The sequence below is a fragment of the Cervus canadensis genome, chromosome 14 (assembly GCF_019320065.1).
Source record: "Cervus canadensis isolate Bull #8, Minnesota chromosome 14, ASM1932006v1, whole genome shotgun sequence".
Taxonomy (NCBI): domain Eukaryota; kingdom Metazoa; phylum Chordata; class Mammalia; order Artiodactyla; family Cervidae; genus Cervus; species Cervus canadensis.
The window spans coordinates 10,381,220-10,404,427 of NC_057399.1; the positions used below are offsets into that span (position 1 = coordinate 10,381,220).

The following is a 23,208-nucleotide window of genomic DNA, read 5'->3' on the forward strand; positions in this document are numbered from 1 at the left end:
GAGCTGCGCCCAGATGTCCACCCTCCTGACCTCAGGGCCTGGCGCAGCGTGAGGCGGCCAGCCCTCCTGCAGAGCCCGCAGGCAGCCCCATACTTGACCCCCACACGTCACACCCAGGCTGTCACCTCTGCCTGCCAGTGGGAAGCATGTTCTAGGTAATGGCCCTCCTCCTCGCCAGCATGTTCACAGTCCTCGTCCCAAAAGACCTATGCCCTCAGCTGCTCCTCGAAGTGTCAGGCCCCCTGGCTTCCGCCCTCTGAGGTCTACAGAGCAGCCTGGGAGCGACATCCCGGTCTGACAGGGCCTGGAGGTGGCTGACCAGAAACCGTCTCTGCTGGAGCCCAGCTGGGCGCCTCCCGCCTTTCCCTTCAGACCCACATCCTGTTCCCAGGCCCCGGAACACGTCCGTCTGCTGCCGAGCCAAGTCTCTTCTCACTAGGAAGTCTCGGGTATTTAGTTTAATGTCATCTCTAGTCTTGTAGAAAAAGAGGCTATGGAATCAGAAAATTTTATTTTCTGCTCATGATTGTTTATATGGAGAAGTGAAAGGAGTAAACAGCAGCCAGAAATGGATGCGGTCACACTGTAGCTCTCAGCATGTCAACTTTATGGATTCTCGTGTGACCCAGAGTCCCACCCCACCCCACCCACACACACAAACACAGGTAGGTACCTTTCCAGAAACTGTTTTGGGACCCACAGGAGAGGGAGGCCCTATCTTCACAAGTAAAGAAACTTCAGAAGGCAAATTCACACATTTGAAGAGAGACTCCAAGACACACTCTGAAACATGAGTCACAGTAACCAGGTCAAATAAATACGAACAAAGACTAAGAATCTGAAAATAATCTCAGTATTGGTTCAAAAGAACAAAGAGGAAGATGGATACGGAATGCCTGTGAAAGGTTCATGCTGTAGTTCTATAAAGCCCAGCACTGAGGCTACTTTGTTAGCTGGGTGTAATTTCACTGCAGATCATGGAAAGGCTGATTTTAGCATCACCGGCATACGTACAAGTCACCACAAGCTGCAAACAGGCCGAGCCCCATCTCCCTCACACGCCTCACTGCACGTGTCACCTAACACTGGTTTACTTCCTGTGCTGCTGGTTCATGAAGCATTCATCCCCATCAGAACGGAAGTCCTGCATCCTCAGGCCACAGAGCAGGGCCTGGCCCGTGGCAAGCCCTCCCTCCACACTTGTTGAAAGAAGAAATAAATGCCGTTTCCCTCTCTGCTCATTCCTCTGCCTGTAAGACACTTTGCCCGACACCTTCTTCTCTAATGCCAAGTGATCACTATACAGCTAATTGGATTCAACCCCAGGGCAGGCAGGAGATAAGGGGAGAGAGCCGGAAGGAAGGGACATTTGGGGTCATTAGGGTCGGCTTTGCAGGCCGGAAGAAGGCAGGCTGAAAGGAAGGGCCCATGCAGCCAGCGTTCACCCCTCTGCACTGCAATGGGCAATGACGAGACGCTTCTGAGCCCACTGCCCCTTCTGGGCCAGCCAACCTGAGGCAGAGGCTGCCTGTATTTGCTCCTTGTATCTCTCCAATGGGCTTGACCCAGGGCCTGGCCCCGAAATGTCTGCTGTCTGGGGATCCCCAGAGACCAGCAGTCCTGCCCCACCTCACCCAAATGCACCTGATGGTACCAGCAAGGCAATTCAGAATTCAGAGAATGGCACTTTATTTTAAGACCTGATTTTTTTCCCATGATTCTCTATCAATTCTTCCATGATGGTGTCGTCTTCTTCCACAGTGACCAGGACCTTCTTGCCCACCAGGCTAAAGATGTCTTCGGGAGGGTAACCTTTGGGCTCCCCCACCTTCACAGTGAGCATGTCCAGTGTCAGAATGCTGCCTTCTGGGATTTTCACTTTGGCCACCACAGACTTGCCCAGCTGTGGATGAAATGTAAGATTCAGTGCCAGCCACACAAGTAACTAGCGCACGGTGTTTCATCCCCAGGGTCCCTGACCAGTGTTCTCATACGAGGTGCCTGGAAAGCAGGGAATCTGTTTTCCCCTTCGGTGCCTAGAACAATAGCTCACACACAGCAGGGTCTTGGCCAGTGTGGGGTGGACTCAGACTCAGAGGGGTGGCCTTTACAATCAAGGACTCAGGTTATGTAGCCAAAGAGAGCAAGACCCGAATCCCAGGCACCTGGGGACAAGGCGTGGCTGAGAGTCTCTGTAAAACGGGAAATAACAGTGCCTCTATCCCGTGGGACTATAAGGATTTGTGATGATGATGCCCGTAATCTACCTGGAACACAGACTTGGTCAGTAAAGATGGTGATTACTTTTGTCATCATCCAGTTCAGTATCACATTTTAAACACAAGGAAACAGAGGTCTACGGAGGGCAGGTAAGCTGGCGAAGGTCGCGAGGAGCCAAGAGGAGATCCTGGGATTCTTAGCCCCTGGCCCGCGGTTCGACGGACACAAACCTTACGGCCTCCTCGTTCAGTACAACAGGAATACGGAGGGCTCACGAGACAAGCATGAAAGGGGGCCTCTTAGGAAGGGGCAGACAGGCTGCGCAACGAGGGGAATGGGGACCTGAAGCTCAGAGCCAGCATCTCTAAGGTCTGGTCTATAAATGCTGTCCCACAAAGTATCTAACTCTGCATCTTCCAGGTGAGGGCCAAGGAACCCATTCTGGAATTTAAGTCAGGACAGAAGGTCTGATAGCCGATGATTATCAGATGTTGTGTCTTGTGGTATCTCACTGTCTACCCACGGAGCCAGGATGCTCAGAACCCAATTCAGTGCGCAGCTGCTGAAACTTATTCCAGTTTCTGAGCCAGCTTGCTCCTCTCTTCTTCTATAAGGCAGTTAGTTTCTTTTTACCGTTATTTTAATTTTCCAGTGTATATACCTCTTTGAGAGCAGCAAGTAGGCCCCACTGGAATAAAAGACAACCCTCCTGGAGGAGGCCTGGTGTGGGATCTCGGCTTCGGCCCAAACAGCCCGCAGCATCAGAGGAGTGCCTGCTCCCCTCGCAGCCCCGACTCAGAGGCCGAGCCAGGTCTAGGCCCTGGCTTCCAGGAAGGCCCCATGGCCCCTGTTCCAGGCGGAGTGTGCTGGCCTCCCCCCGTCCACTCTGCCTGAAGGTTAATGCTACACAGCTGGCTCAAAGGGCTCCCAGGGGAATGTATACATCATCCCCCAGCAAGCCCATGAGAACCCTTGCCCCAGCTTCCAGTGTCTCCCCGTGCTTCGGGATTCCTCGACTTATCACAGCCCTCCTCCCCCTGCCTCGTGGAACCCTCCACCTGAACATGCCTCTAGGATTACCTACAGTGTGGGACCCCAGACTCGACCTCCGCATGCCTCATGAGGCCCCAGACACCACCAAGGTCTTGAGCGCTGGGGCCACAAGCTTCAGAGACTTAATGGAAAGCCATAATATGATGCCTGGGAACCAGAGGAACAGCTAAAGTTCCTTCAATAAATTCCTCCCGCTGCTAACATGAACTCCAAAAACCTCAGAGGCTCGCAGCAACATCCCTGCATCACCCCACCGTTGTGGGCGCAGGCGGGGCTGGTTCCCACGGCCTCTCGGGGAAGCCCCCACAGCTCCTCTCGGCGCTGGCAGCCGGCGGGCCGGCAGAGCCCACCTTCTCGTTGCAGGCCATCTCACAGGGGAGCAGCTGCTTGGTCGGGGAGCCCAGCGCCCTCTCCACGAGGCGCACGGAGCGCACCAGCTCGGCCAGCTCTCCAGGCTCCAGCGAGGCCGCGTGGTCACTCCCCTTCCAGGTCTTGTCCAAAGTGATGTGACGCTCCAAGACCTTGGCACCCAGAGCCACGGCGGCCACAGATATCGCCGTGCCAGTCTCATGCCCAGAATACCCTATGGGGATGTCAGGAAAGAGCTTCTGGTATTCCTTTAAAATAGAAAAAGGAAAAGAAAGTTAAACAGTGGTGCTTTCCACATACAATCCAGAGTCAGGCTGATGGACCTGAGGCCCCGTTCAGCCACTCACTGTCTGTGAGGCTCCAGGAAGTCTCTGAGGCTCTCGGAGCCTCTCCTGGGATGACGGGAGCCGAGTGGGAGCTGCTATGAGCGCGGAGGGCGCCCAGCACAGTGTGAAGGCTCAAAGCTCCTGGCTGCTCTTATCAGGGACACGTCGCAAACCACCAGGAGTAACACCGGGGCTGTACCCGGACGCCTCCACTTCAGGGACACATCGCAAACCACCAGAGTAACATCGGGGCTGTACCCGGATGCCTCCACTTCAGGGACACGTCACAAACCACCAGAGTAACACCGGGGCTGTACCCGGATGCCTCCACTTCAGGGACACGTCGCAAACCACCAGGAGTAACACCGGGACTGTACCCGGACGCCTCCACTTCAGGGACACGTCGCAAACCACCGGAGTAACACCGGGACTGTACCCGGACGCCTCCACTTCAGGAACACGTCGCAAACCACCAGAGTAACACCGGGGCTGTACCCGGATGCCTCCACCTCAGGAACACGTCGCAAACCACCAGAGTAACACCGGGGCTGTACCCGGACGCCTCCACTCACGCAGAAAGCATCTGGCACATTTAATCAGGCTGAGCTGCGGAGAGCAAACGCGCTACATGCACAAAGATCAGCGTCAGTGATGCAAACAGCCCAATCTCAATCCTTCGGTGGAAGTGTTAAATAATTAATTAATTGGCTATCTATAATTCACTGGATGGAACAAAAGACGTGCTAAGTCGAGGGAGCCTTGTCAGGGAGGGTCACCAGAACGCTTAAGTGCAGCAGAAAGACCCAGATGGGAGTTAATAAAAGGTTAGGGCGGCTGAGGGGCAAAGGCCTCAGGAACCAGGCCCAAGGGTGTGTGATGGGCGAGGAAGGGCAGGCTGCAGGCCGGAGCACCCGCGCTGCCGTGATGGGCTGGGCTGGGCTGGGCTGGAAGGGGTGGGCAGCAGGCTGGCAGTTCAGCTCTGGTCATGCCCTGCTCTCAGGAGAAAGGACATGAGCAACTAGGGAGGTGGGGGGGGACGGTGGAAGGGAAACGACCGCGCTTCACAAAGGAAGAAAACCGAGGGAAATGTTTGGCATCTCACACACTAAACTGTCAGTTACGGTAATCTCTGTGGGGTGGGATTACACAGGATGTTCACTTTCTATGTTATATACGTCAGGGCTGAGTTTTTTTTCTTAAATCATGTTTTAATTTTTAAAATAATATGATTTAGAGATGAGCTAGAAATGGAGAAAAGACTACAAACTTGGAGGGACTAAAACTTCAGTTAAAAAGACAGCCGTGTCATTTCAAAAAAAGATTACTTTTTTAAAAGTTAAATATGAAAGACTCTCTAGAAAAATGTATAAAAGCTTACATAATCAGGGGGAGAAAACCTCAGAATGTCAAATACTGTACTGAAAGATCAGAGAGCTGGTAAATAACAGAACAGGAAAAACCAGAAGTTTCAAGAAGGTCTCCTACATCTCAATATGAAGAAAAATGAATATTTGCACACCAACATTCGTATCAGCATCATTGACAATAGCCAAAAGGTGGAACCATCCCAGATGTCCATCAACAGATGACTGGATAAACCATAAGTGGTATACACATACAGTGAAATATTATTCAGCCTTAAAAAGGAATGAGATGCTAATACATGCTAGAACATGGATGAACCTTGAAGACATTATGCGAAGTGAAAGCAGATGGACACAGAAGGACAAATACTGTAATGATTCCATTTGTTTGAGAAACCTAGAGTAGTCAAGTTCAGAGAGACAGAAACTAAAATGACAGCTGCCAGGGGCTGGCAGGGTGGGGGATGGCAGTGTTAGTGAGCATAGAATGTGATGCGACTCTGAGATGGGAAAGAGTTCTTCAGATGGACGAGGCGGTGGCAGCATAGCAGTGTGAACGCTCCTAGTGCCCCTGAACTAGACACCAAAAAATGGCTGAGATGGCAAATTTTATGTACATCTTACAAAAACAAATCCACCACTCATGAAGAAAAGAGAAAAGCCAGCAATTCACAGAAAAGGGACCCCAATGGCTAATACACACAGGTAAAGAAAATGTATATGGACAATTACAAAGACTCCACCTTAAACGACAAAAAAACAAATAAAAAACAAAAAAAATAAAACCCCGAAAGACTCCACCTTAAATGTTATAATGAGAGACATTAAGATCGGTGTTAAGAAAACTTAAAATCGTTAGAATGTATCTGACTGCTTAACTCCATAGTCGGTTCTAATTTGATTCTGGAACAGCAAGACTGTCAAGTGAAAGTGAAAGTCGCTCAGTCCTGTCCGACTCTTTGCGACCCCGTGGGCTATGCAGTCCGTGGAATTCTCCGGGCCAGAACACTGGAAGGAGGCCCAGTGACAAAGCATGTCAAGGCTGGTTAGTTTCGGCTGCATCCTCCCCACAGCCAGTGACCCGGGCAGACGGGCGCCCTCCTTAGGCTCACCGAGATGACACGCAGGTTGACGTCCTCAGGCTGCAGCGGGTAGGCACTGGTGCACTGCAGGAAGCAGAAGTTGGGGTTGAGGGGCTTCACAATCTGATAGACGAGCTTCATGGTGTCCATGGACTGCATCCCACTAGAGATGACCATCGGGCGGCCTGAAGGACCCAACACCGGTACCATCACCACCTTATTTTCAGGGGTCCTGACTCTCCCTTAAGCACACCCCCGCTGATGGTCTCATCATTCAAACAGCTCTTACACAGTGGGGGAACACAGGTGAGGTTGGTGGGTTTCTGTCCTCAACCACGGGAAACGTAGACTCCCTTCATCCCACAACATTATTCTGCAGCAAAGTGAACCAAATTAAGAGGAATCTGACACTCTTTAGAGAAGGATGAGCATCTCACTGTATTAAGAGGCTGCACTGCGTGGTAGGGTGAGCATGCCCCAGATTCAGGAGGGTGAGGCCCCGAGCTGCCACGTCCCACCTGTGTGGTCTCAGATCCTCGGCTATGAAGTAAGTAGAAAGCATCATCATATGATCTGCTTCAGCCCCAGTACTGACTCAGGCCCACATGAGATCACTCACGTGGTGGAACCACTGTACAAGCTCTGATGTGCAGAGGCTGGATGTTCCAACATACCGAGAGAGTGCTTCTCAAAGGCAGAGCTGCCTCTAAGGCGTTTCATTTATCCTGTCATAGCCTTCATTTTATATCAATATTTTATTAGAAATTAAAAATAATTTTCATTTAAAAATTCTTATGGGGACTTCCCTAGTGGTCCAGGGCTTAAGGTTTCACCTTCCTATGCGGGGGGTGTGGGTTCGATCCCTGGTCAAGGAGGTAAGATCCCACATGCCCCATGGCCCAAAAACTGAAACATAAAAAAGAAGCAATACTGCAACAAATTCAATAAAGACTTTTAAAAAATGGTCCACATCAAAAAAAGAAATCTTTAAAAATTCTTATAAAAACTGTATATCTTTCATTTCTCTCAAGTCAGCACATGAAAAAGTGGGAGTATATGCTGACTGGAAAAATCTGTCTTCAGGAGACTCCTTTAGTGGGTTATTACCAATGGTGTAAAAACACAAAAAGTCTAGACTCAGATTGTATGACGAAAATTGAACACTCACCTTTTTTGGCTGTCTTTTCCAGATACGGGAAATTGTTGGTGTCCCCAGATCCAACTTTGAAAAAGGGAACATTCAGTTCATGCAGAAACTCAACTGCCATCTACAAAAGTCAAAGAGGGAGCTCACATTCACCACGTTTCAAAATCACTGTCCTCAAGACAGGCGAGGAGCCACCTACAAATAGAAACACCCCTTCTCTTGCCCAGCAACTTGAAAGCAGACACAGATCAGTTATCAGTCATTTTATTCAAATTCAAACATTCCTTCACTCATATCCACCCATCCATCTGTCCGACAAACACTGCACCCTGGCGCACACTGTCTATGAAAATCTGGAAAAGAATCAGACCCCTGGCCAGACCTTCTTTCCCCAGGGGCCCGGGGCCCAGTGAACAAACAAGAAGGGTCATGACCTAATCTTGACTCAGACAAGTAGGCACTGAGAAGGGAGTGTCCCTCAGTAGCCTTATCCTCGCCTCAGGACCCAACGGCAGGGAAAAGAGGCCACTTCAACCCTTGCCAAAAGTAGAAGTGAAGTGTGTCATGGCCCAGCCCTGACACATTGATCCACGGCTGGCAGGGCCCATCAAACCCAAGCCCTTTCGGACCTCAAATTATGCTGCCCACAGAAGAAAACCAACCTGACTGTTTGAGGCTACCTCTCTAGGGCCCTTCACCATCCTTATCTGGGATTCATCAATAACCCTCAGGAAATTGGCAAATGTCAGCAAACACCTGCTGAAAGAATTAGTGGACCACAAGTTTTCAGAGTAAAATCTCAATTACCAAAACCTCCCAAATTACTTTTCATTACCGTTTTTTTTTTTTTAATTGAAGTTGAAGATCAGAAGCAGGGAGAGTCAATGCCTTGGAATATTTCCCAGTGTCTAAGTTCCATCTACCTTAAAATGCTGGCCAAGTCTCAGAAGTAAGTTTGGAAGACTTGATTAGCTAGGTCAGTGCTTCTCACACTTTAACACAGGCACACGAACCTGCCATGGGTCTTGGACAGATGAAATGCAAGTTCTGACTCTACTGATCTAGAATGGGGCCCAAGAGTCTGCATTTCTTGTAAGTTCCTCAGTAATACCACTGTTAGTGCTCTGTGAAACAGATTAGCAAGGAGCAAGGTTACTGGCATGGAAGTCCAAAGGGTTCAGGGGTAGTAAGGAACAGTATGAGGTCATTCTGCCAGCAGGTTCTTTGAATTAAACCATTATTGCCTGAGCTTTCTTCCATCTTCCCAGCAGATGATGAGCTACTCTAATCGCTGGCCTCACTCAGAGAATCAGTTTCCTCTAATAAGTAGGGGCTAGAGATGCTGGAGGAGAAGGCAGTGGCACCCCACTCCAGTCCTCTTGCCTGGAAAATCCCATGGATGGAGGAGCCTGGTGGGCTGCAGTCCATGGGGTCGCTGAGTCGGACACGACCGAACAACTTCACTTTCACCTTTCACTTTCATGCACTGGAGAAGGAAATGGCAGCCCACTCTAGTGGTCTTGCCTGGAGAATCCCAGGGATGGGGAAGCCTGGTGGACTGCCGTCTATGGGGTCGCAAAGAGTCAGACACGACTGAAGTGACTCAGCAGCAGCAGCAGCAGCGCTGCTGGAGAGACATACGGTGACTAAGCAGCCAGTGAACAGGCCAGGGGCAGACGGCACTCTCCTCTGTCTAGGAGACACCTTTCGGGATGGCCGAAGCACCACTCACCTCCAAGGCGCTAAGCCACCGCCGCCTCCTCCCCTCTGCTTTATGTCTTGCTTGTCTCTCTCCTCCCTTCCACAGTTTGCTGTCATTCTCTCCTGTGTATGTGTCTCTCACACTATTAACCAGCCCTAAGATGAAACTGAAAAGCATTTGTTTCAAACATATTTACTGAGTAAAGTCTAGTGTCCCCACCCTCCCCACTCTGTCTGGCAGATGAAGAGAGTGTATTCTATTTTAACAGGGAAAATCCTACGCAAAATTGCAAAATTCCGTCTCTAACGCTCTACTTTCTGAGAGCATGGCCCGTGATCGGAGTCCCCAGGGCGTAAAGAGATGGGTGAGCCCAATCAGGAGAGGCGCAGGGCGCATAGGGGCAAGGAGGGGCCAAATGTAGCAAAAATGCTTTGCAAAAGCTTACCTATGCTGATTGTAAAATCTGCATAAAGTGAAGTCACTCAGTCGTGTCCGACCCTTTGCGACCCCATGGACTGTAGCCTGCCAGGCTCCTCTGTCCATGGGATTTTCCAGGCAAAAATACTGGAGTGGGTTGCCCTTTCCTTCTCCAGGAAAATATGCATGGAGCTCTACAATTTTCAAGCGAGCAAAGGGTAAATTTCCGTTGGCAGAGAAAGATGCAGCTGGTTTCTTGCAGCCTTCCTAGGGAGCCAGCCCCACCTCGTGGCCACTTAGAAAACTGGCATCTTGGATTAATCTCTTCTGCAAAGGGTGCCAGTTTCAGTAGTTATCTGGAAGTATTACTGGGCCCAGGCCTCGTCAGGCTGGGTCAGCGCCAGTGGCTGCCTTTCTCTCTGTGGACTTCCTGGCTTCGTCTGTCTTTGCTGCTTTCAGTCCCCCTTCCGTCTACAGGATATCGATACAAGGCAGCCAGGCAGCCTCATAACTTCTCCTCTCCTCTGCCCCACATCACCAGGGCTTTCTGAGCCTGTCTGAAAGGAACTCCATCGAGTATGACCCTCCCTGGGCATCCAGCTGGGCTAAACACGGAGCAGAGGGTCCTCCCAGCAAACTGGCTCGGGTGCAGCGCTGCATTGTACAGCCTCACCTTGGAGGGGCCTAGTGAATACACTCCTCTGGCTATTTTACTCCTAGTCTTTCCCACACTTAATTCAGCACAGAACCCTTGTTTATTTGGGGAAGGGACTTTGACTCTAAATCAATGAATTAATGAGGAACCCCCTTTGCACAATGTACCCCATGAGAAATTTGGGAGCCTGCTGATCTAAGGGGTAACAGAAAAGACAGGAGTGGAGCTGGGGGGTTTTCTACAGCCGCTTCCACTCCCCTGATTTCCGCAGCTATGATGATGAGCCGGGAGAACAAGCGCCGGAGGGCTTGCCCAGGCTGAGGAGAGGATGAGGCAGGGAAGCATGGAGCCAAAAAGGCCCGGCCGGCCCTCAGCCCAGCCAGAGTACACCACAAGGCAGGCAGGGGTGCCATGGAGCAGGGGTGCTGGAGGAAGGAGGGCGGGCACCGCGGAGGCAGGCACGAGGAGGGGAGGGCAGCTCTGCCGGGACGGGTCCGCCAAGGGCCGCCTCTACGTCACGGCTCCCATCAAAACTCTCCATTTCGACCAAAGGCACTCTGCTCATTGCAGTCGAGTTCCACAGGCCTCTGTGCAGCTTCTGACCAGGTGCCCGGGTATTTTCTGGGCCTTCATAGAGCTGCACCATGCCTTAACCTTCCCTCAGCCCGCAAAAAACGCCCCGGGACGGCACTCAGTACACGCCTGCAGTCCATGAGGGCTCAGGGCGGGTAATTCTCAGAACGACTCACCAGGCAGACACGGAACAAGGGACCAACCCACCTCCGACAGCCAGGCAGACAGGACTTGCTGCTTCAGCAAAAAGGGCCCTGGCAGGGAAAGCAAAGGGCACTCTGGCAAAGGCCCTTAAGCATGCCGCCGCGGGAAGCCCTCGCACAGCACGGAAGGGCAGCCCCTGCTTTCCGCGACTAGAGAAGGCCCGTCACATCAGCAGAGACCCGGCCCAGCAAAAGTAAACCAACAAACCTAAAAAAACAAAGAACACCTTTCTCCTCGCTGCCTGTGCCCTGGTCTGTCGGACACCAGTGGGGAGCGAGCGGCACTCCTACGACAGGGAAGACTCCCTGCCCCGTTAAGCGTGAAGCAGAGAAAAGGATTCTAAGCACCAACAGCTAGCAGTCACGGGTACACATCTTGCAAGCCCCCGGTCCATCTCGCCAGGCCCTCACTGCAGCTGAGGGGTGGGCATCCTGATCACCTCCCTTTCACACATGGACACCTGTGGCCCAAAGGCTGCGTGACCAGCCCGCGCTCGCAGCACCTGAGCTCAGAGGGTGGCTGCAGAGCTCAACTTGACACCAAACGGCTTCCTGGGGAACCAAGAGGCAGCGCCAGCCACCAGCACCCAGCCTCCTCTCCTTCCCCTGCTGCTCCCGACTCTTAGCCTCAAAGCCAGCGGGCAGCAGAAGACCTACAGAAGTGACTGCCTGAGCAGCGGCGGCCCAGCCGCAGCAGAGGCCAGGCTTTCCCTTCGGAGCCCACATCCGGGCGCGCGGGTGTCCGGAAACAGCCTGAACAGGGAAGTCCTCATTCCCGGTCCCAGCCGCCTGAGTGACCCTGCCAGATTCTGCGCTGACTCGGGACAAGAGAGCGGGGAGAGCCTGTGGATGGCAGCGTCCTCACACGTCAAAGGAAATGGAGGCCTCAGGGTGGGCAGCGACTCGCCAAGCGCACATGGAGATGACCTCAGGGGAGCAGGGCCAGGACCTGGACTTCCTGACCCTGGGCCCAGGCCGCCTCCTCAGCTGTAACTAACGTGGCTGAGCGCTGGCTGTGTGCTTCATCTTCTGTGGGCGATCACACTTAGTCCTCACCACGGCCCTGTGAGATGAGCCCAGCTGAAGACACAGAAGCACGAAGAAAGTAAACAACCTCCATCCGGACTTCCCAGGAATGAGAGGCAGAAACCTCACCATGGCTGCTGGGACGTAAAATGGTGCAGCCACTTTCAGAAAGTCTGGCAGGTCCTCAAAAAAGTTAAACACTGAGTTACCATAAATATATATATATACCCAAAGGACCACATACTGTCTGATTCTTTTTATATACAGTGTCCAGAAAAGGCAAATCTATAGAGACAGACAGCAGATTAGAAGTTGCCTAGGGCTGGGAGCGGAGAAGGCAATGGCACCCCACTCCAGTACTCTTGCCTGGAGAAACCCATGGACGGAGGAGCCTGGTGGGCTGCAGTCCATGGGGTTGCTAAGAGTCGGACACGACTGAGCGACTTCACTTTCACTTTTCACTTTCGTGCATTGGAGAAGGAAATGGCAACCCACTCCAGTGTTCTTGCCTGGAGAATCCCAGGGACGGGGGACCTGGTGGGCTGCCGCCTATGGGGTCTCACAGAGTCGGACATGACTGATGTGACTTAGCAGCAGCAGGGCTGGGAGAATTGAAGGAATTGAGGAATGACAGCTAACAGGTATAGGGATTCCTTTTGGGTGATAAAAATGTTCTAAAATTAATTGAGTGAAGTGTATGATGTGTCAATAAAGCTGTTATTAAAAAACCTATCCCTGGGAATTCCCTGGTAGTCTAGTGATTAGAATTTGGCGCTTTCACTGCCCTGGCCCAGGTTCAGTCCCTGGTGGGAAATGAGGTCCTGCAAGCCACATGACGAGGCAAAAAAAAAAAGAAAAAATCTGTCCCCTTGTCCTGGGGGCAACGTGGGTCCAAGACTCTCTAGCCACCAACATGGAGGGCGGTGAAGAACAGGGAGAAGCCCAAAGGCTCTGCTGAGCTCTGGGAAGCTGCACATGCCTGGACCAGCACCCAGGTGGCTGCTGGGGGATCCCAGAAAGGTGTCAGATCTGCCCTCAAGACCCATTTCCCAACTGTGCGACATCACATAGACGTTCTAGCCCCTGGAGCCTCCGTTTCTTTATCTGTAAAATGGGACATAGTAGGGATAAGATATGCTACTGTAAGTGAAGATGCTTCATCAACTATAACATCGAATTCAGATGTAGGAAATTATGATTATTAGATGAATCACTAGATCTGAAGAATGTCATGCTTATGAATGCTGTCAATTAAAGAATGAATCTGGGCTACAGAACTGATGCCTGAACTTGTCAAGTTTCCCAGACGTCTAGGTGCTCTGCTTCCCCTCCTTTTTTACTCTACTAATGGCCTAGACTAGAGTGACGCTTCTTTTGACTTAATTTACAGACACAGCTTAGGGTTGGGGCAGTAACACAAGAGGTCAGAGGCCTACAGAAGGAACTGGAGTCTCTTCAAATACCCTAGCTGACTAAAAGAATCACAAACCGAGAGCCTTAAAAATGTTAAGTTTCATCTACTGATCCGTTTCTGCAAAGTTATCCTAAGGAAACAACTCAAAACACAGAAAGATGGTCATCTCAGCATCATTTAAAAGCACAAAAAGCTGAAAGTAACCTCATGTTCAAACATAAAGAAATAGTCACTTTCAGCAAAAGATATGGAGAATTACATGTCAATTATAGCTCAATAAAGCTGAGAAAGAAAACCAGGATATGGGTAAAAGCTGTGGTATAATATTAACCGGAAAAAGCAAACACAGAACTAAACATTCACAAATATAGCAACCAGGTAATAAAATATGCATATAAAACAAGTTCAGGAGGAAATATGTACAAAGAGCTGCCGTGTAGAGATTATGAGTCAGTTTTTCTCTTTTTCCTGTTTTCTAAACTTTCTGTGACATTATTCATATAACTTAATTTTTCATATTTGAAAAAAGAGCTCACGAAGGAGTCTTGAGGCAGGTCACAGAGCAGACGGAACCTGAGACCTGGCACCAGCTAGACTCTTCCAGGATGTGGGCATGGCCATCCCGGGAGCCACTCCCTTCTGGGAGATGCAGGGTCGCCCCACCCAGATCACCCACAGCCACTTGGCAACAGGAGGACTCCTGTTGGGACTGCAGTTTCCTGATTCTGAGTCTAGGCCACTTTCCACTGGCAGCAAACTGGCCCAGTGGGGTCTCCCAGGGGCTTCAGGGACTCTGGCTTTCCAGGGTGGTTGCCCCCTACTCCCAGAGACAGCCTGTTTTGAAAACCATAGTTCTCTTTCCTCCAAATCTCACTGGGCCTCCAATCCCCCCGGCCTCCTGTTTAGTTGGACATTGACCTGGTCAACGTTATGGGGAGCTCTAGCTCAGAAAACACAAAACAGTCTAAAGTGAGCAAGGCCTGGAGCTGGCTTGAAGTCAAAGACACCAGGCCACCTGTTGTCCCCTAGGTCTGCTACAATGGCAGAGGGCTCACCTCATCCATGCCAGAGGCAGTGAAGAAGATGCCAACCTCCTCGGCATATTTCTGCAGCTCTTTGTACTGGGCATGGCTGAACTCCAGATGGCGTTTGTGCTCCCCGTATGTCTTCCCCCAGGAATGCTTCGAGGTGTACGGCCTCTCCAAGGCTTTCCGATTAAACTTATACTCCAGCTCACTCTTCTGGAACTTGGCGCAATCGGCCCCACACTCCTGCAACACATGTTAGAGTTCCTTTAATTTTCAGTCACGGGCTCTCAAGAGAGAAGAGAAATGTTGGGGCAACTGCTATTAAACCATTATCTTTATAAACAACATCAAGGAGACTTCCCTGCTGGTCCAGTGGCTAAGACTCCATGCTCCAGATGCAGGGAGCCAGGGTTCAATCCCCGGTCAGGGAACTAGATCCCACCTACCACAACTAAAGATTCCACATACCTCAAAACTAAAAGATCCTACATGCCGCAACTAAGACCACTCACTCTCTCACTCAGGCTCAGGAACTAAGACTTGATACAGCCAAACAAATAAGTAAATGAACAAAAATTTAACAAACAAACAAATGCCAACATTGAATGACAGAGTTCTTAAGAACTCCAAAAGAACAGAAACAGGAGAAGCAAGGAAGTCTCAAAAGAAGAAAAGGCTGGGGATAGGGCTTCCCCTCTGTTTTCCCCTCTTAAGTTGTAAAAAAAAAAGAAAAAAAAGTGGGGGGGACTTTACATTATAATATTAAAAATAATTAATCAAACAATCAAGATTTTAAGTTGTATAACTCAGCAGAGGATATGAACACTGGACCAGAATTTAGGGGGAAAAGAATCTGCCTTAACTCTGACCCTCCTGGATAAGTCACTCCCTGTCTCTGGCCTCAGTTTCTCTATCCGTACAAATGGCCGTGTGGAACAGCTCCAAGGCCTATAACTTGAGGAGCCCCTGATGGGGGTGGCTGTTAGCTGTTTTGCACATGTGGTTTCTGTATGGCATCTTGTTTGAACAAGAGGTTCTGGGGCAACGGCAAGCAAAAAATATTTAGAAATGCCCCGGCTTTACCGAACAGAAGCTATAATATAAAAGCTGGATTGTCTGACTATAAAAGCTATAATTTTACTGCCAGTCAGCCTCCAAGCTCTCAAAATTGTTTTTTTAAAACCACTCAGCAAAAAGATTCAGGAAAACTCTCTCGAGTCTCAGCTCACGGACACCGCTGGAGACACACAGGTCTTCATGTTTCTGGGAACCTGGGCTCCAGAAATGTCTGTGCTGAGACTGTCACTTTCACTCGGAAAAGTCACAAAACGGTGTGGTCAGAACTTGATGCTAGAAAGAAGTTCAAAGAACATTAGACCTGAAAGTGACCTTGGACGACAGAGTCCTCATTGTCTAGATAAAGATCCCAAGGCCTAGAGGGACCTGACCAAAACTTCGGAGACTCTCTGGCAGAGGTGGCTGCCAGACGGCTTTCCTGGAGGCTGCACGGCATGGTCTTCAGAGCGCAATGCTCCCCTCCTTTCTTCTCGTGTCGGCCTCAGGCAGGTTACAGAGCTCGTCTCCATCTAGGCAAACCCTCCCTTTATAGGAAGTAGTAAAGTGAAGTAAGACAGCAGAAAGTTCTAATGATGAGAGATCAGGTAAAGTTCTACCACATCCCACATGACAACAATGGTACTGGGAGGACAGAAAGTTCCTCCCCTTCTTTTCTCCGCTTCTTTCCTAAACGAGATACACTTCTGTATCTGCTTAATGCTACGGTCAACTCTAGGTTCAGAAAACACAATCACTGTCCCTGTTTTACCCTACTGCCGATGGTTTCTTTGTTCAAGCTTTTATTGCTTCTCTACTGGCAAAAAAGCAAACTACCAAATAAGTCTTAAACACACCCTTTGCATCAAATTTGAAAGTTAGATGGTGCATTTTAAGGCACCTGACCCAGTAAGCATTCAAAAATGTTAACAATTGTTACTCTTTAAAGGCATATTTTACTTTTTAGATTTTGCCCATAAGTGATAACATACAGTATTTGTTTTTCTCTGACTTATTTCACTAAGCATAATATCCTCCAGGTCCATTCACATCATTGTAAATGACAGAATTTCACTTTTTTTTATGGCTGAATAATATTCCATTGTGCATATGTACTATATCTTTATCCATTCGTCTGTTGATGGACACTTAGGTTTCAAACAGACTCACAGATCTAGAGAACAAACAAATGGATACCAGTGGGGAGAAGGAAGGAGTGATGGGCAAGAAAGGGGTGTGGGATTAAGAAGTACCATCTACTATGTATAAAATAAATGAGCAACAAGGATATATACTGTACAGCACAGGGAAATATAACTATTATTTTGCAATAACTTTAAATGGAGGAGTATAATCTATAAAAATATTGAATCACTATGTTGCATACCTGAAACTAATATTATTGCAAATCAATTATACTTCAATGAAAAAATAAATAAAATTTTAAAATAAAAGTATTTCTTTTTTTTGGCCACGTGGCACCTAGGATCTTCATTTTCCAACCAGGGATCAAATTCACATACCCTACAGTAGAAGCAGAGTCTTAACCACTGGGCTGCCAGTGAAGTCCCAAAATAAAGTATCTTTATGATTCTGTTCCATAAAAGCAGAGTTAGTCCTCAAAAAGTAAAAGAAAACCTAATCACAAATGACAGAACAGCACTGGCTGAAGGGAAGTGAAAGGAAAAAAAAGATTTCGTGAACTACCTCTAAACCAAGGACTCACAGTGCAGATCTTCTGCTGGAAACTGGGTTCACAATGCAGAATGTGACCGGTCCCCCCTCCAGAGCACTCACAGTCTAACAGAGTGAGTTTAAACAGACAGTGACAATGCAATGCCATGGGAAAAATTACAGGAACCCAACTCTGAAAGGAGGAGCTGGAGAAAGCATCCAAGAGAAGAGGGAGCATGAGCATTCATTAACATCATATCACTAACAGCTAACGTGCATTGAGTCCTATTTGCCAAGCACTGTACTAAGAGCTTTACATCTTATCTGTATTTTATTCTCAAAATTCTATGAAGTAATTACAAGGAATGGCATATGAGAGAGACAGCAGCAACTTTCAGGAACTTCCCGGAAGTAATTCACTGTCGCAGAAAATGTCAGAGATTTAAAAAATGATGGGCTGGAAGAGGTCAGGTCATTAAGGTCTTGAAGACTTTATTAAAGGGTTTCGACTCTACAGTGGCAGTGCATAGCCACTGAAGGCTCACAAGTCTGTGTTTCAGAAAGATCATTCTGCCACCAGCAAGGGGCGAGAGAGGTCGGGTTAGGGGACAACTGTAGCAATGCAAAGAAATCGGGAGGGTGGGAAAGGGATGAAGAACAGGATTCGAAACATTTGGAACTGGACCTGGAGAGCTGGACGCCAGGCCGGATGCAGGGCACCGAGAGGCAGAGCGAGGATGATTCGGGCTCTGCGCAGCCCCGCCCCACCCCTGCACAGGCCGCTCTTCCTCCAGGCCCTTCCCTACCCCGCCCCCGCCCCCGGGCTAGTGCCCGAGTTGTCTAGACTGTCCCCTCACCTTAGCCATGCGGATCATGCGCTTGGCCACGTCCAGATCGCCCTGGTGGTTCTGGCCGATCTCGGCAATGATAAAACATGGGTGCTGCCCGCCCACCCAGCGCCCAGGACACAGCTCCAGCTCCAGCGGCATGGTGGCGGCTCACGCTTCCCTGCTGCACCACCAGTGAGGGTCCCGCCGCCTCCTCGGTGGGTTAGGTCCGCAGCCCAGGTGGACCCACACGCCGGCCCCGCCACGTCAGTCCTTGGTCGCCGGGCAGCCAATCCCCAAGCACGGCCTCGCTCCCGACAGCCAATCAGATTAGGGGGCGGAGCCACCCTCTAGGAGCGCTGTGCGGCGGAAGAAGGAAGTCCGGCAGCCTTCTCTGGAACTTGGAATGTGGCTGGCGGCCGCGAGCTTAACCTCCGACGGTCGTAGGGTGCGTGCGTCGGTGAGCAAACATTCCCCTAAGGAGGGTGAAGCCTGGCTGCCTTCGGCGTGGACAGAATGCGCCCTACGGTGTAATGGAAAGAATGGATCCTGGAGTTACAGTTAGAGCTGGTTCGAGCCCACCCCTGCTCTTGACCATGAATACTTTACACTTTCTGAGCTTTATTTTCCTTTTTCTCTAAACTGGAAAAATTACAGACTCTACATCCTAAGGTTCGTGAGATAGCGTATAGATTACCCTGATCACAGCACTTGGCCTGTAAGCTTTTGATAAGTGGTTGCTGGTCCTATTATGAGATGCAACAAGTTCAAAAAGTTCACTGACTTGTCCACGAGCCGTCCAGGAAGCCGCGGCGGAGCTGGGACTAGGACCCTGGATTGCCTTCCAGCCTAGGGCCCTTGCAATACCCTATACTGAGTTGCAAACAAAATTGAGAAATAAGTTTGAAGGAAAAAGCAAACTTGATTCTCTGCTTGACTTCCTGAACTAATGAGCAAAGTAACAACAACAGAAGGGAGAGGAAGAGGCATTTCCGGGTGGAAGGGAGAAGGGTAGGTTTGGGACACTTGGTATAAATATGCAGATGCGGGACTTCCCTGGTGGTCCAGTGGCTAAGACCAGGCTTAATGCAGGGGCAGGGTCAATCCCTGGTCAGGGAACTAGATCCCACACACTGCAGCTAAAGATCCCACATGCTGCAACAGAAGATTGAAGGTCCCATGAGGCATAGCCAGAATAAATAAATATTAAAAAATAAATATACAGGTGAAACTGTTCATTAGGTAGGAGGAGAGGCAGCTCTGAGGCTCAGTGTGGGTCTGGGCTGGAGATAGAAATCCGGAAGCCATTCTGAGTGAGGAAGGACTGACTAGGTAGACGCCTGAAGGAGAGAGTGTGCAGAGAACTGAGCCCAGGAGGAGTGAGCCTTGTGCAGCTGCCCTGGAAGGACGGAGAAGCAGGGTGTGTCCTGAGGAGGGGAGACCCGCAGAGCTGAAGGCCCAGAGCAGTGCGTGAGAACAAGGAGCAAGAACTCGGTGGGGGACATGGGGAGCAGGGGGAATGCTAGAGAAAACAGATTTGGTGGCCGAGGGATGATGGGGAAACAGAGGAGGCAAAAATGGATCTTTCCTTGAGAAAAGATCAGTTGTTAAAAGCAGATGGAAGGGGCTTCCCTGGTGGCTCAGTGGTAAAGAATCTGCCTGCCAGTGGAGGAGACACAGGTTCAATCCCTGGGCTGGGAAGATCCCACATTCCTCGGGGCAACTAAGCCCATAGGCCACAACTACTGAGCCTATGCTCTACAGCCCAGGAGCCCCAACCACTGAGCCCATGATCCAAAACTACTGAAGTCCATGCACCCTAGATGCTGTGTTCTGCAACAAGAGAAGCCACTGCAGGGAGAAGCCCCCTCGCTGCAATTAGAGAAAAGCCTGAACAGCAGTGAAGACCCAGCACAGCCAAAATAAAAAAATAAATAAAATTATATATTTTTAAATAAAGCAGCTGGAAAATGGACCATGGGCTGGGGATGGGGGTGGGGTTGTCCTAAAGTGGAGGGGTTCCAAAGAAGTGCAAGTTTAGAAGCAGGAAGTGGATGTAGGTCAGGGTGTGACCATCAAGGGTGCCTATAAATGGAGCAACTGAGAGCCTTGGGAGAAGCAGACTCTTTGGCCACTTGACACCAGAGCAGGTCTTCAGTGGCTGGGGTTGAGGAGCTTGGATAGACAGCAAGAAAGTAACCAAGGAACAAGGAGATTGCAGCGGGGTCCATTCATCTGCAATACGTCTAGACTAAGATGCCTTGTGCTTTAGGTCTCTCAAGTTTAAATGGCCTTTCACAGCTGGGTGAGGTTGAGCAACAGGCCTTGATTACAGAGAAAATTAAACCCAGCACTAAAATAACTCAGTCACTTGACTAAAGAAAACCATTATGGTTTTGCACAATTCATATATAAGTGGAAATTAAAGAAAAAAAGGTGACATCACATTTAAAAATATGATACCATGAAAGGAAGTTGGGCTAATGTTACTTGTGGTTAAATAAGAACTTTCAATAAATTAAAATACACACTTATTTAATACCTACCACAAATAAGGAGGAAAAGATGCAATGTTTATTCCACTCTTGTTCTTGTTTTTAAAGCCAGTTTCCATGCTTGGGTAATGAGTCAGTGTTCGGTCTGTCGAAATGGATGAGGACATGTGGGAAGGTCCTTAAAAACAAAACCAGTGAGGGACTTTTTTTTTTTTTTTTGCAGGAAAGGGCAAGGAAGAACTTACTTTTGGAGAAACTAGGGTACCCAGAGTGCTGGGTCATAAGGGTCAAGGTCAAGGATTGGACATAGATCCTAGAACTGCGACGCTGGGGCCTGGGACCTCAGGAGCTAGTTCAACTGTGCTCGGCCCCTCCTGAAGTTGATTCCTGCAAAGCCTCCTCCAATCTAGAACTCTGATTAATTTTTTGTCACCGCTCCATGTTCTAGTTACAGTGGACTGTTCTGAGTTCCTCTAAAAGATCATATTCTCTCCTCCAGGCCTTGACACGGGCGGTTTCCTGACCCTGCACACTCCCTCTTTCCCTACGCCCACCATGCTGAGCCCCTGCCTTCTGCAAGTCCTCCAGGGTAGAAGTCACTTCCTCTCAGGACCTTCTCTGATCTCCCCAACAGCCTTCTCTGCGCTCCTGCATGACCCTCTTTATTCTCCCCTTTATGGAACTGCCTCTTCTCTTGTCTGTCTTTCTCTCTATAGAGTGTGAGCTCCTTTGGGTTGGAACCATCTGGAGTACCTAGTCAGTGCTAAACCCAGGGCAGCGTTCTAGGCACCGTGGTGAACAAACCAAACAGACCAGGCCTCTGCCCTTACGTGGCTTAGAGCCTTGTACTGTAACTGTGTCCTCCAGGACAAAGAGCTGCTTGAGAGCAGGGCCTCAACCGTTTCCTCCTATCTCCGTAGCAACAAGCGCAGAACTTCACACTTCTTAGGTGCGGACAGACGCTTTCCGAGTGGCTCAGCGTAGGAAAGGAAAGATGACGGTGAAGACTGAGCGTGACGGACTCTGCACACATTCACTCTTCAGGCTGCGTTCCGCCTCTCAGGTGAGCACGGCCATTCCCTGAGTCAGCTTTCTGGAAAGTTCCTCTGAGGAAGAAGTGAAGTATTAATCCACCCAAGTTCCCCAACCCCCAGCCCCGCCAAGGACCTGCCCTGGTGTCAAATGGCCAAAGAGTCTGCTCCATTTATAGGCACCCTTGATGGACGCACCCTGAATTAACACCCAGTTCCTGCTTCCTCAGCCTTGATCCTCATCCCTGGAACAGAAGCATCATTTTTATACTGTCCCCGAGCGAACAAGCCCACTGTCACACCTGGGGCAGTATGGGAGGTGGAAGTCACTTCACACTATCTCTGTTGGAAGGATTTGGACCTGGGGTACACACCATACCTGCCTCCACTTTCCAAATGCTACCTCACTCACCCGTCCAACAAATGATTCTTGGGCTGCTGCATGCCGGGCACCATGCCAAGAACCAGGAATAGAATGGGGAACAAAGAGCGTGGGGCCTCTTCCTATAAACTGCATTTTACAGTAAAAGTAAACTATACTCACACATTGCTATAAAATCATGAACTGTAATAGGGAGGGCATGAGGAAAGCGGTTGAGTGCTGTGTGTGACTAACATGGGGACATTTTTCACACAGGTGGTCAGGAAGGGTCTGTCTGAAGAATCAACACTGAAGCTGAGGCCCCCCTCCCAAATTCCTTCCACATGATAATAATCTATTTGCAAGCGTGGTCCCCACAGGAGGTTGAAACAGTATAGTGTCCTGGAAAAAAAAAATCGCAGTGTTTGGAATAAGCGACGCCCGGGTTCTCCTCCCAGCCCTGTTCCTTCTCAACTTCCTGCCGAATGGAAACAGCCACCCCCAGAACGCGGGAGTGAGAACGCGTGAGACTCGGCTCGTGAGGCCCCGTAACAGCTGGGCCCACTTGCCCAGAGTTCTTGCCCCAGAGACACAGAGAGAAGTCTCGTCCTGAGCTCCCGCCCCCTGGCCTGCTTCCACGGCCTGTGGCCTGGAGGACCGTCCCCCTCCTCTTATCTCATCTTGATAGTCTGTGCCTCACGTCCTCCTCACCCTCCACCATGCCCCTCTGTCCGGAAGGTCCTACCCCCTCACCACCCCAGTTAAGGGCGGTGGGTCTCGGGAAGTTCCTGGCAGTCCAGTGATTAAACGAGGTACTCACTGTGGTGGCCCAGTTTCAATCCTTGGTCAGGGAACTAAGATCCTGCAAGCTGTGCGGAGCAGCCAAAAAAAAAAACCAAAAATAGTGAATCTGTTGTCTCCCCTTCGTCCTCTCACTCTTAACTTCCAAGAGTCCCTAAAACTTCAACAACTTTCACTCCTTCTCCCTCATGCTGTCCTTGGGAATATCATCCATTCATAGGGCTTCAAGATGTACACCCTCATGGGCAACTCCCAGATATTCATCACCAACCCCAGTCTGACTGCTCACCTGGTTGCCTGCTCAGCTCACAACCATCTCTGGAAACAGCCCCAGTACGCCAGAACATCCTATAGCAAGCCGGTCTCAACTATGTGATACTGCCAACT

At 49.9% G+C, this 23,208-nt stretch overlaps 1 protein-coding gene and 1 long non-coding RNA gene across 2 annotated transcripts; one reads left to right on the forward strand and one right to left on the reverse strand.

Moving 5' to 3' along the window:
* Nucleotides 1–1,672: 1,672 nt before the first annotated feature.
* NANS (N-acetylneuraminate synthase) lies at nt 1,673–18,405 on the reverse strand. Its single transcript, XM_043486745.1, has 6 exons — nt 18,164–18,405; nt 14,607–14,822; nt 7,583–7,682; nt 6,445–6,599; nt 3,624–3,890; nt 1,673–1,903 (listed from the first exon to the last, which is right to left on the reverse strand). Exons 1-6 carry the CDS (start codon nt 18,293–18,295, stop codon nt 1,694–1,696), a joined length of 1,080 nt encoding a protein of 359 aa, XP_043342680.1. The 5' UTR covers nt 18,296–18,405; the 3' UTR covers nt 1,673–1,693.
* A 143-nt stretch (nt 18,406–18,548) lies between these two features.
* On the forward strand, nt 18,549–23,208 carry LOC122452924. Its single transcript, XR_006272883.1, has 3 exons — nt 18,549–18,805; nt 20,852–21,691; nt 22,297–23,208. It is a non-coding gene; the product is annotated as an uncharacterized LOC122452924 (long non-coding RNA).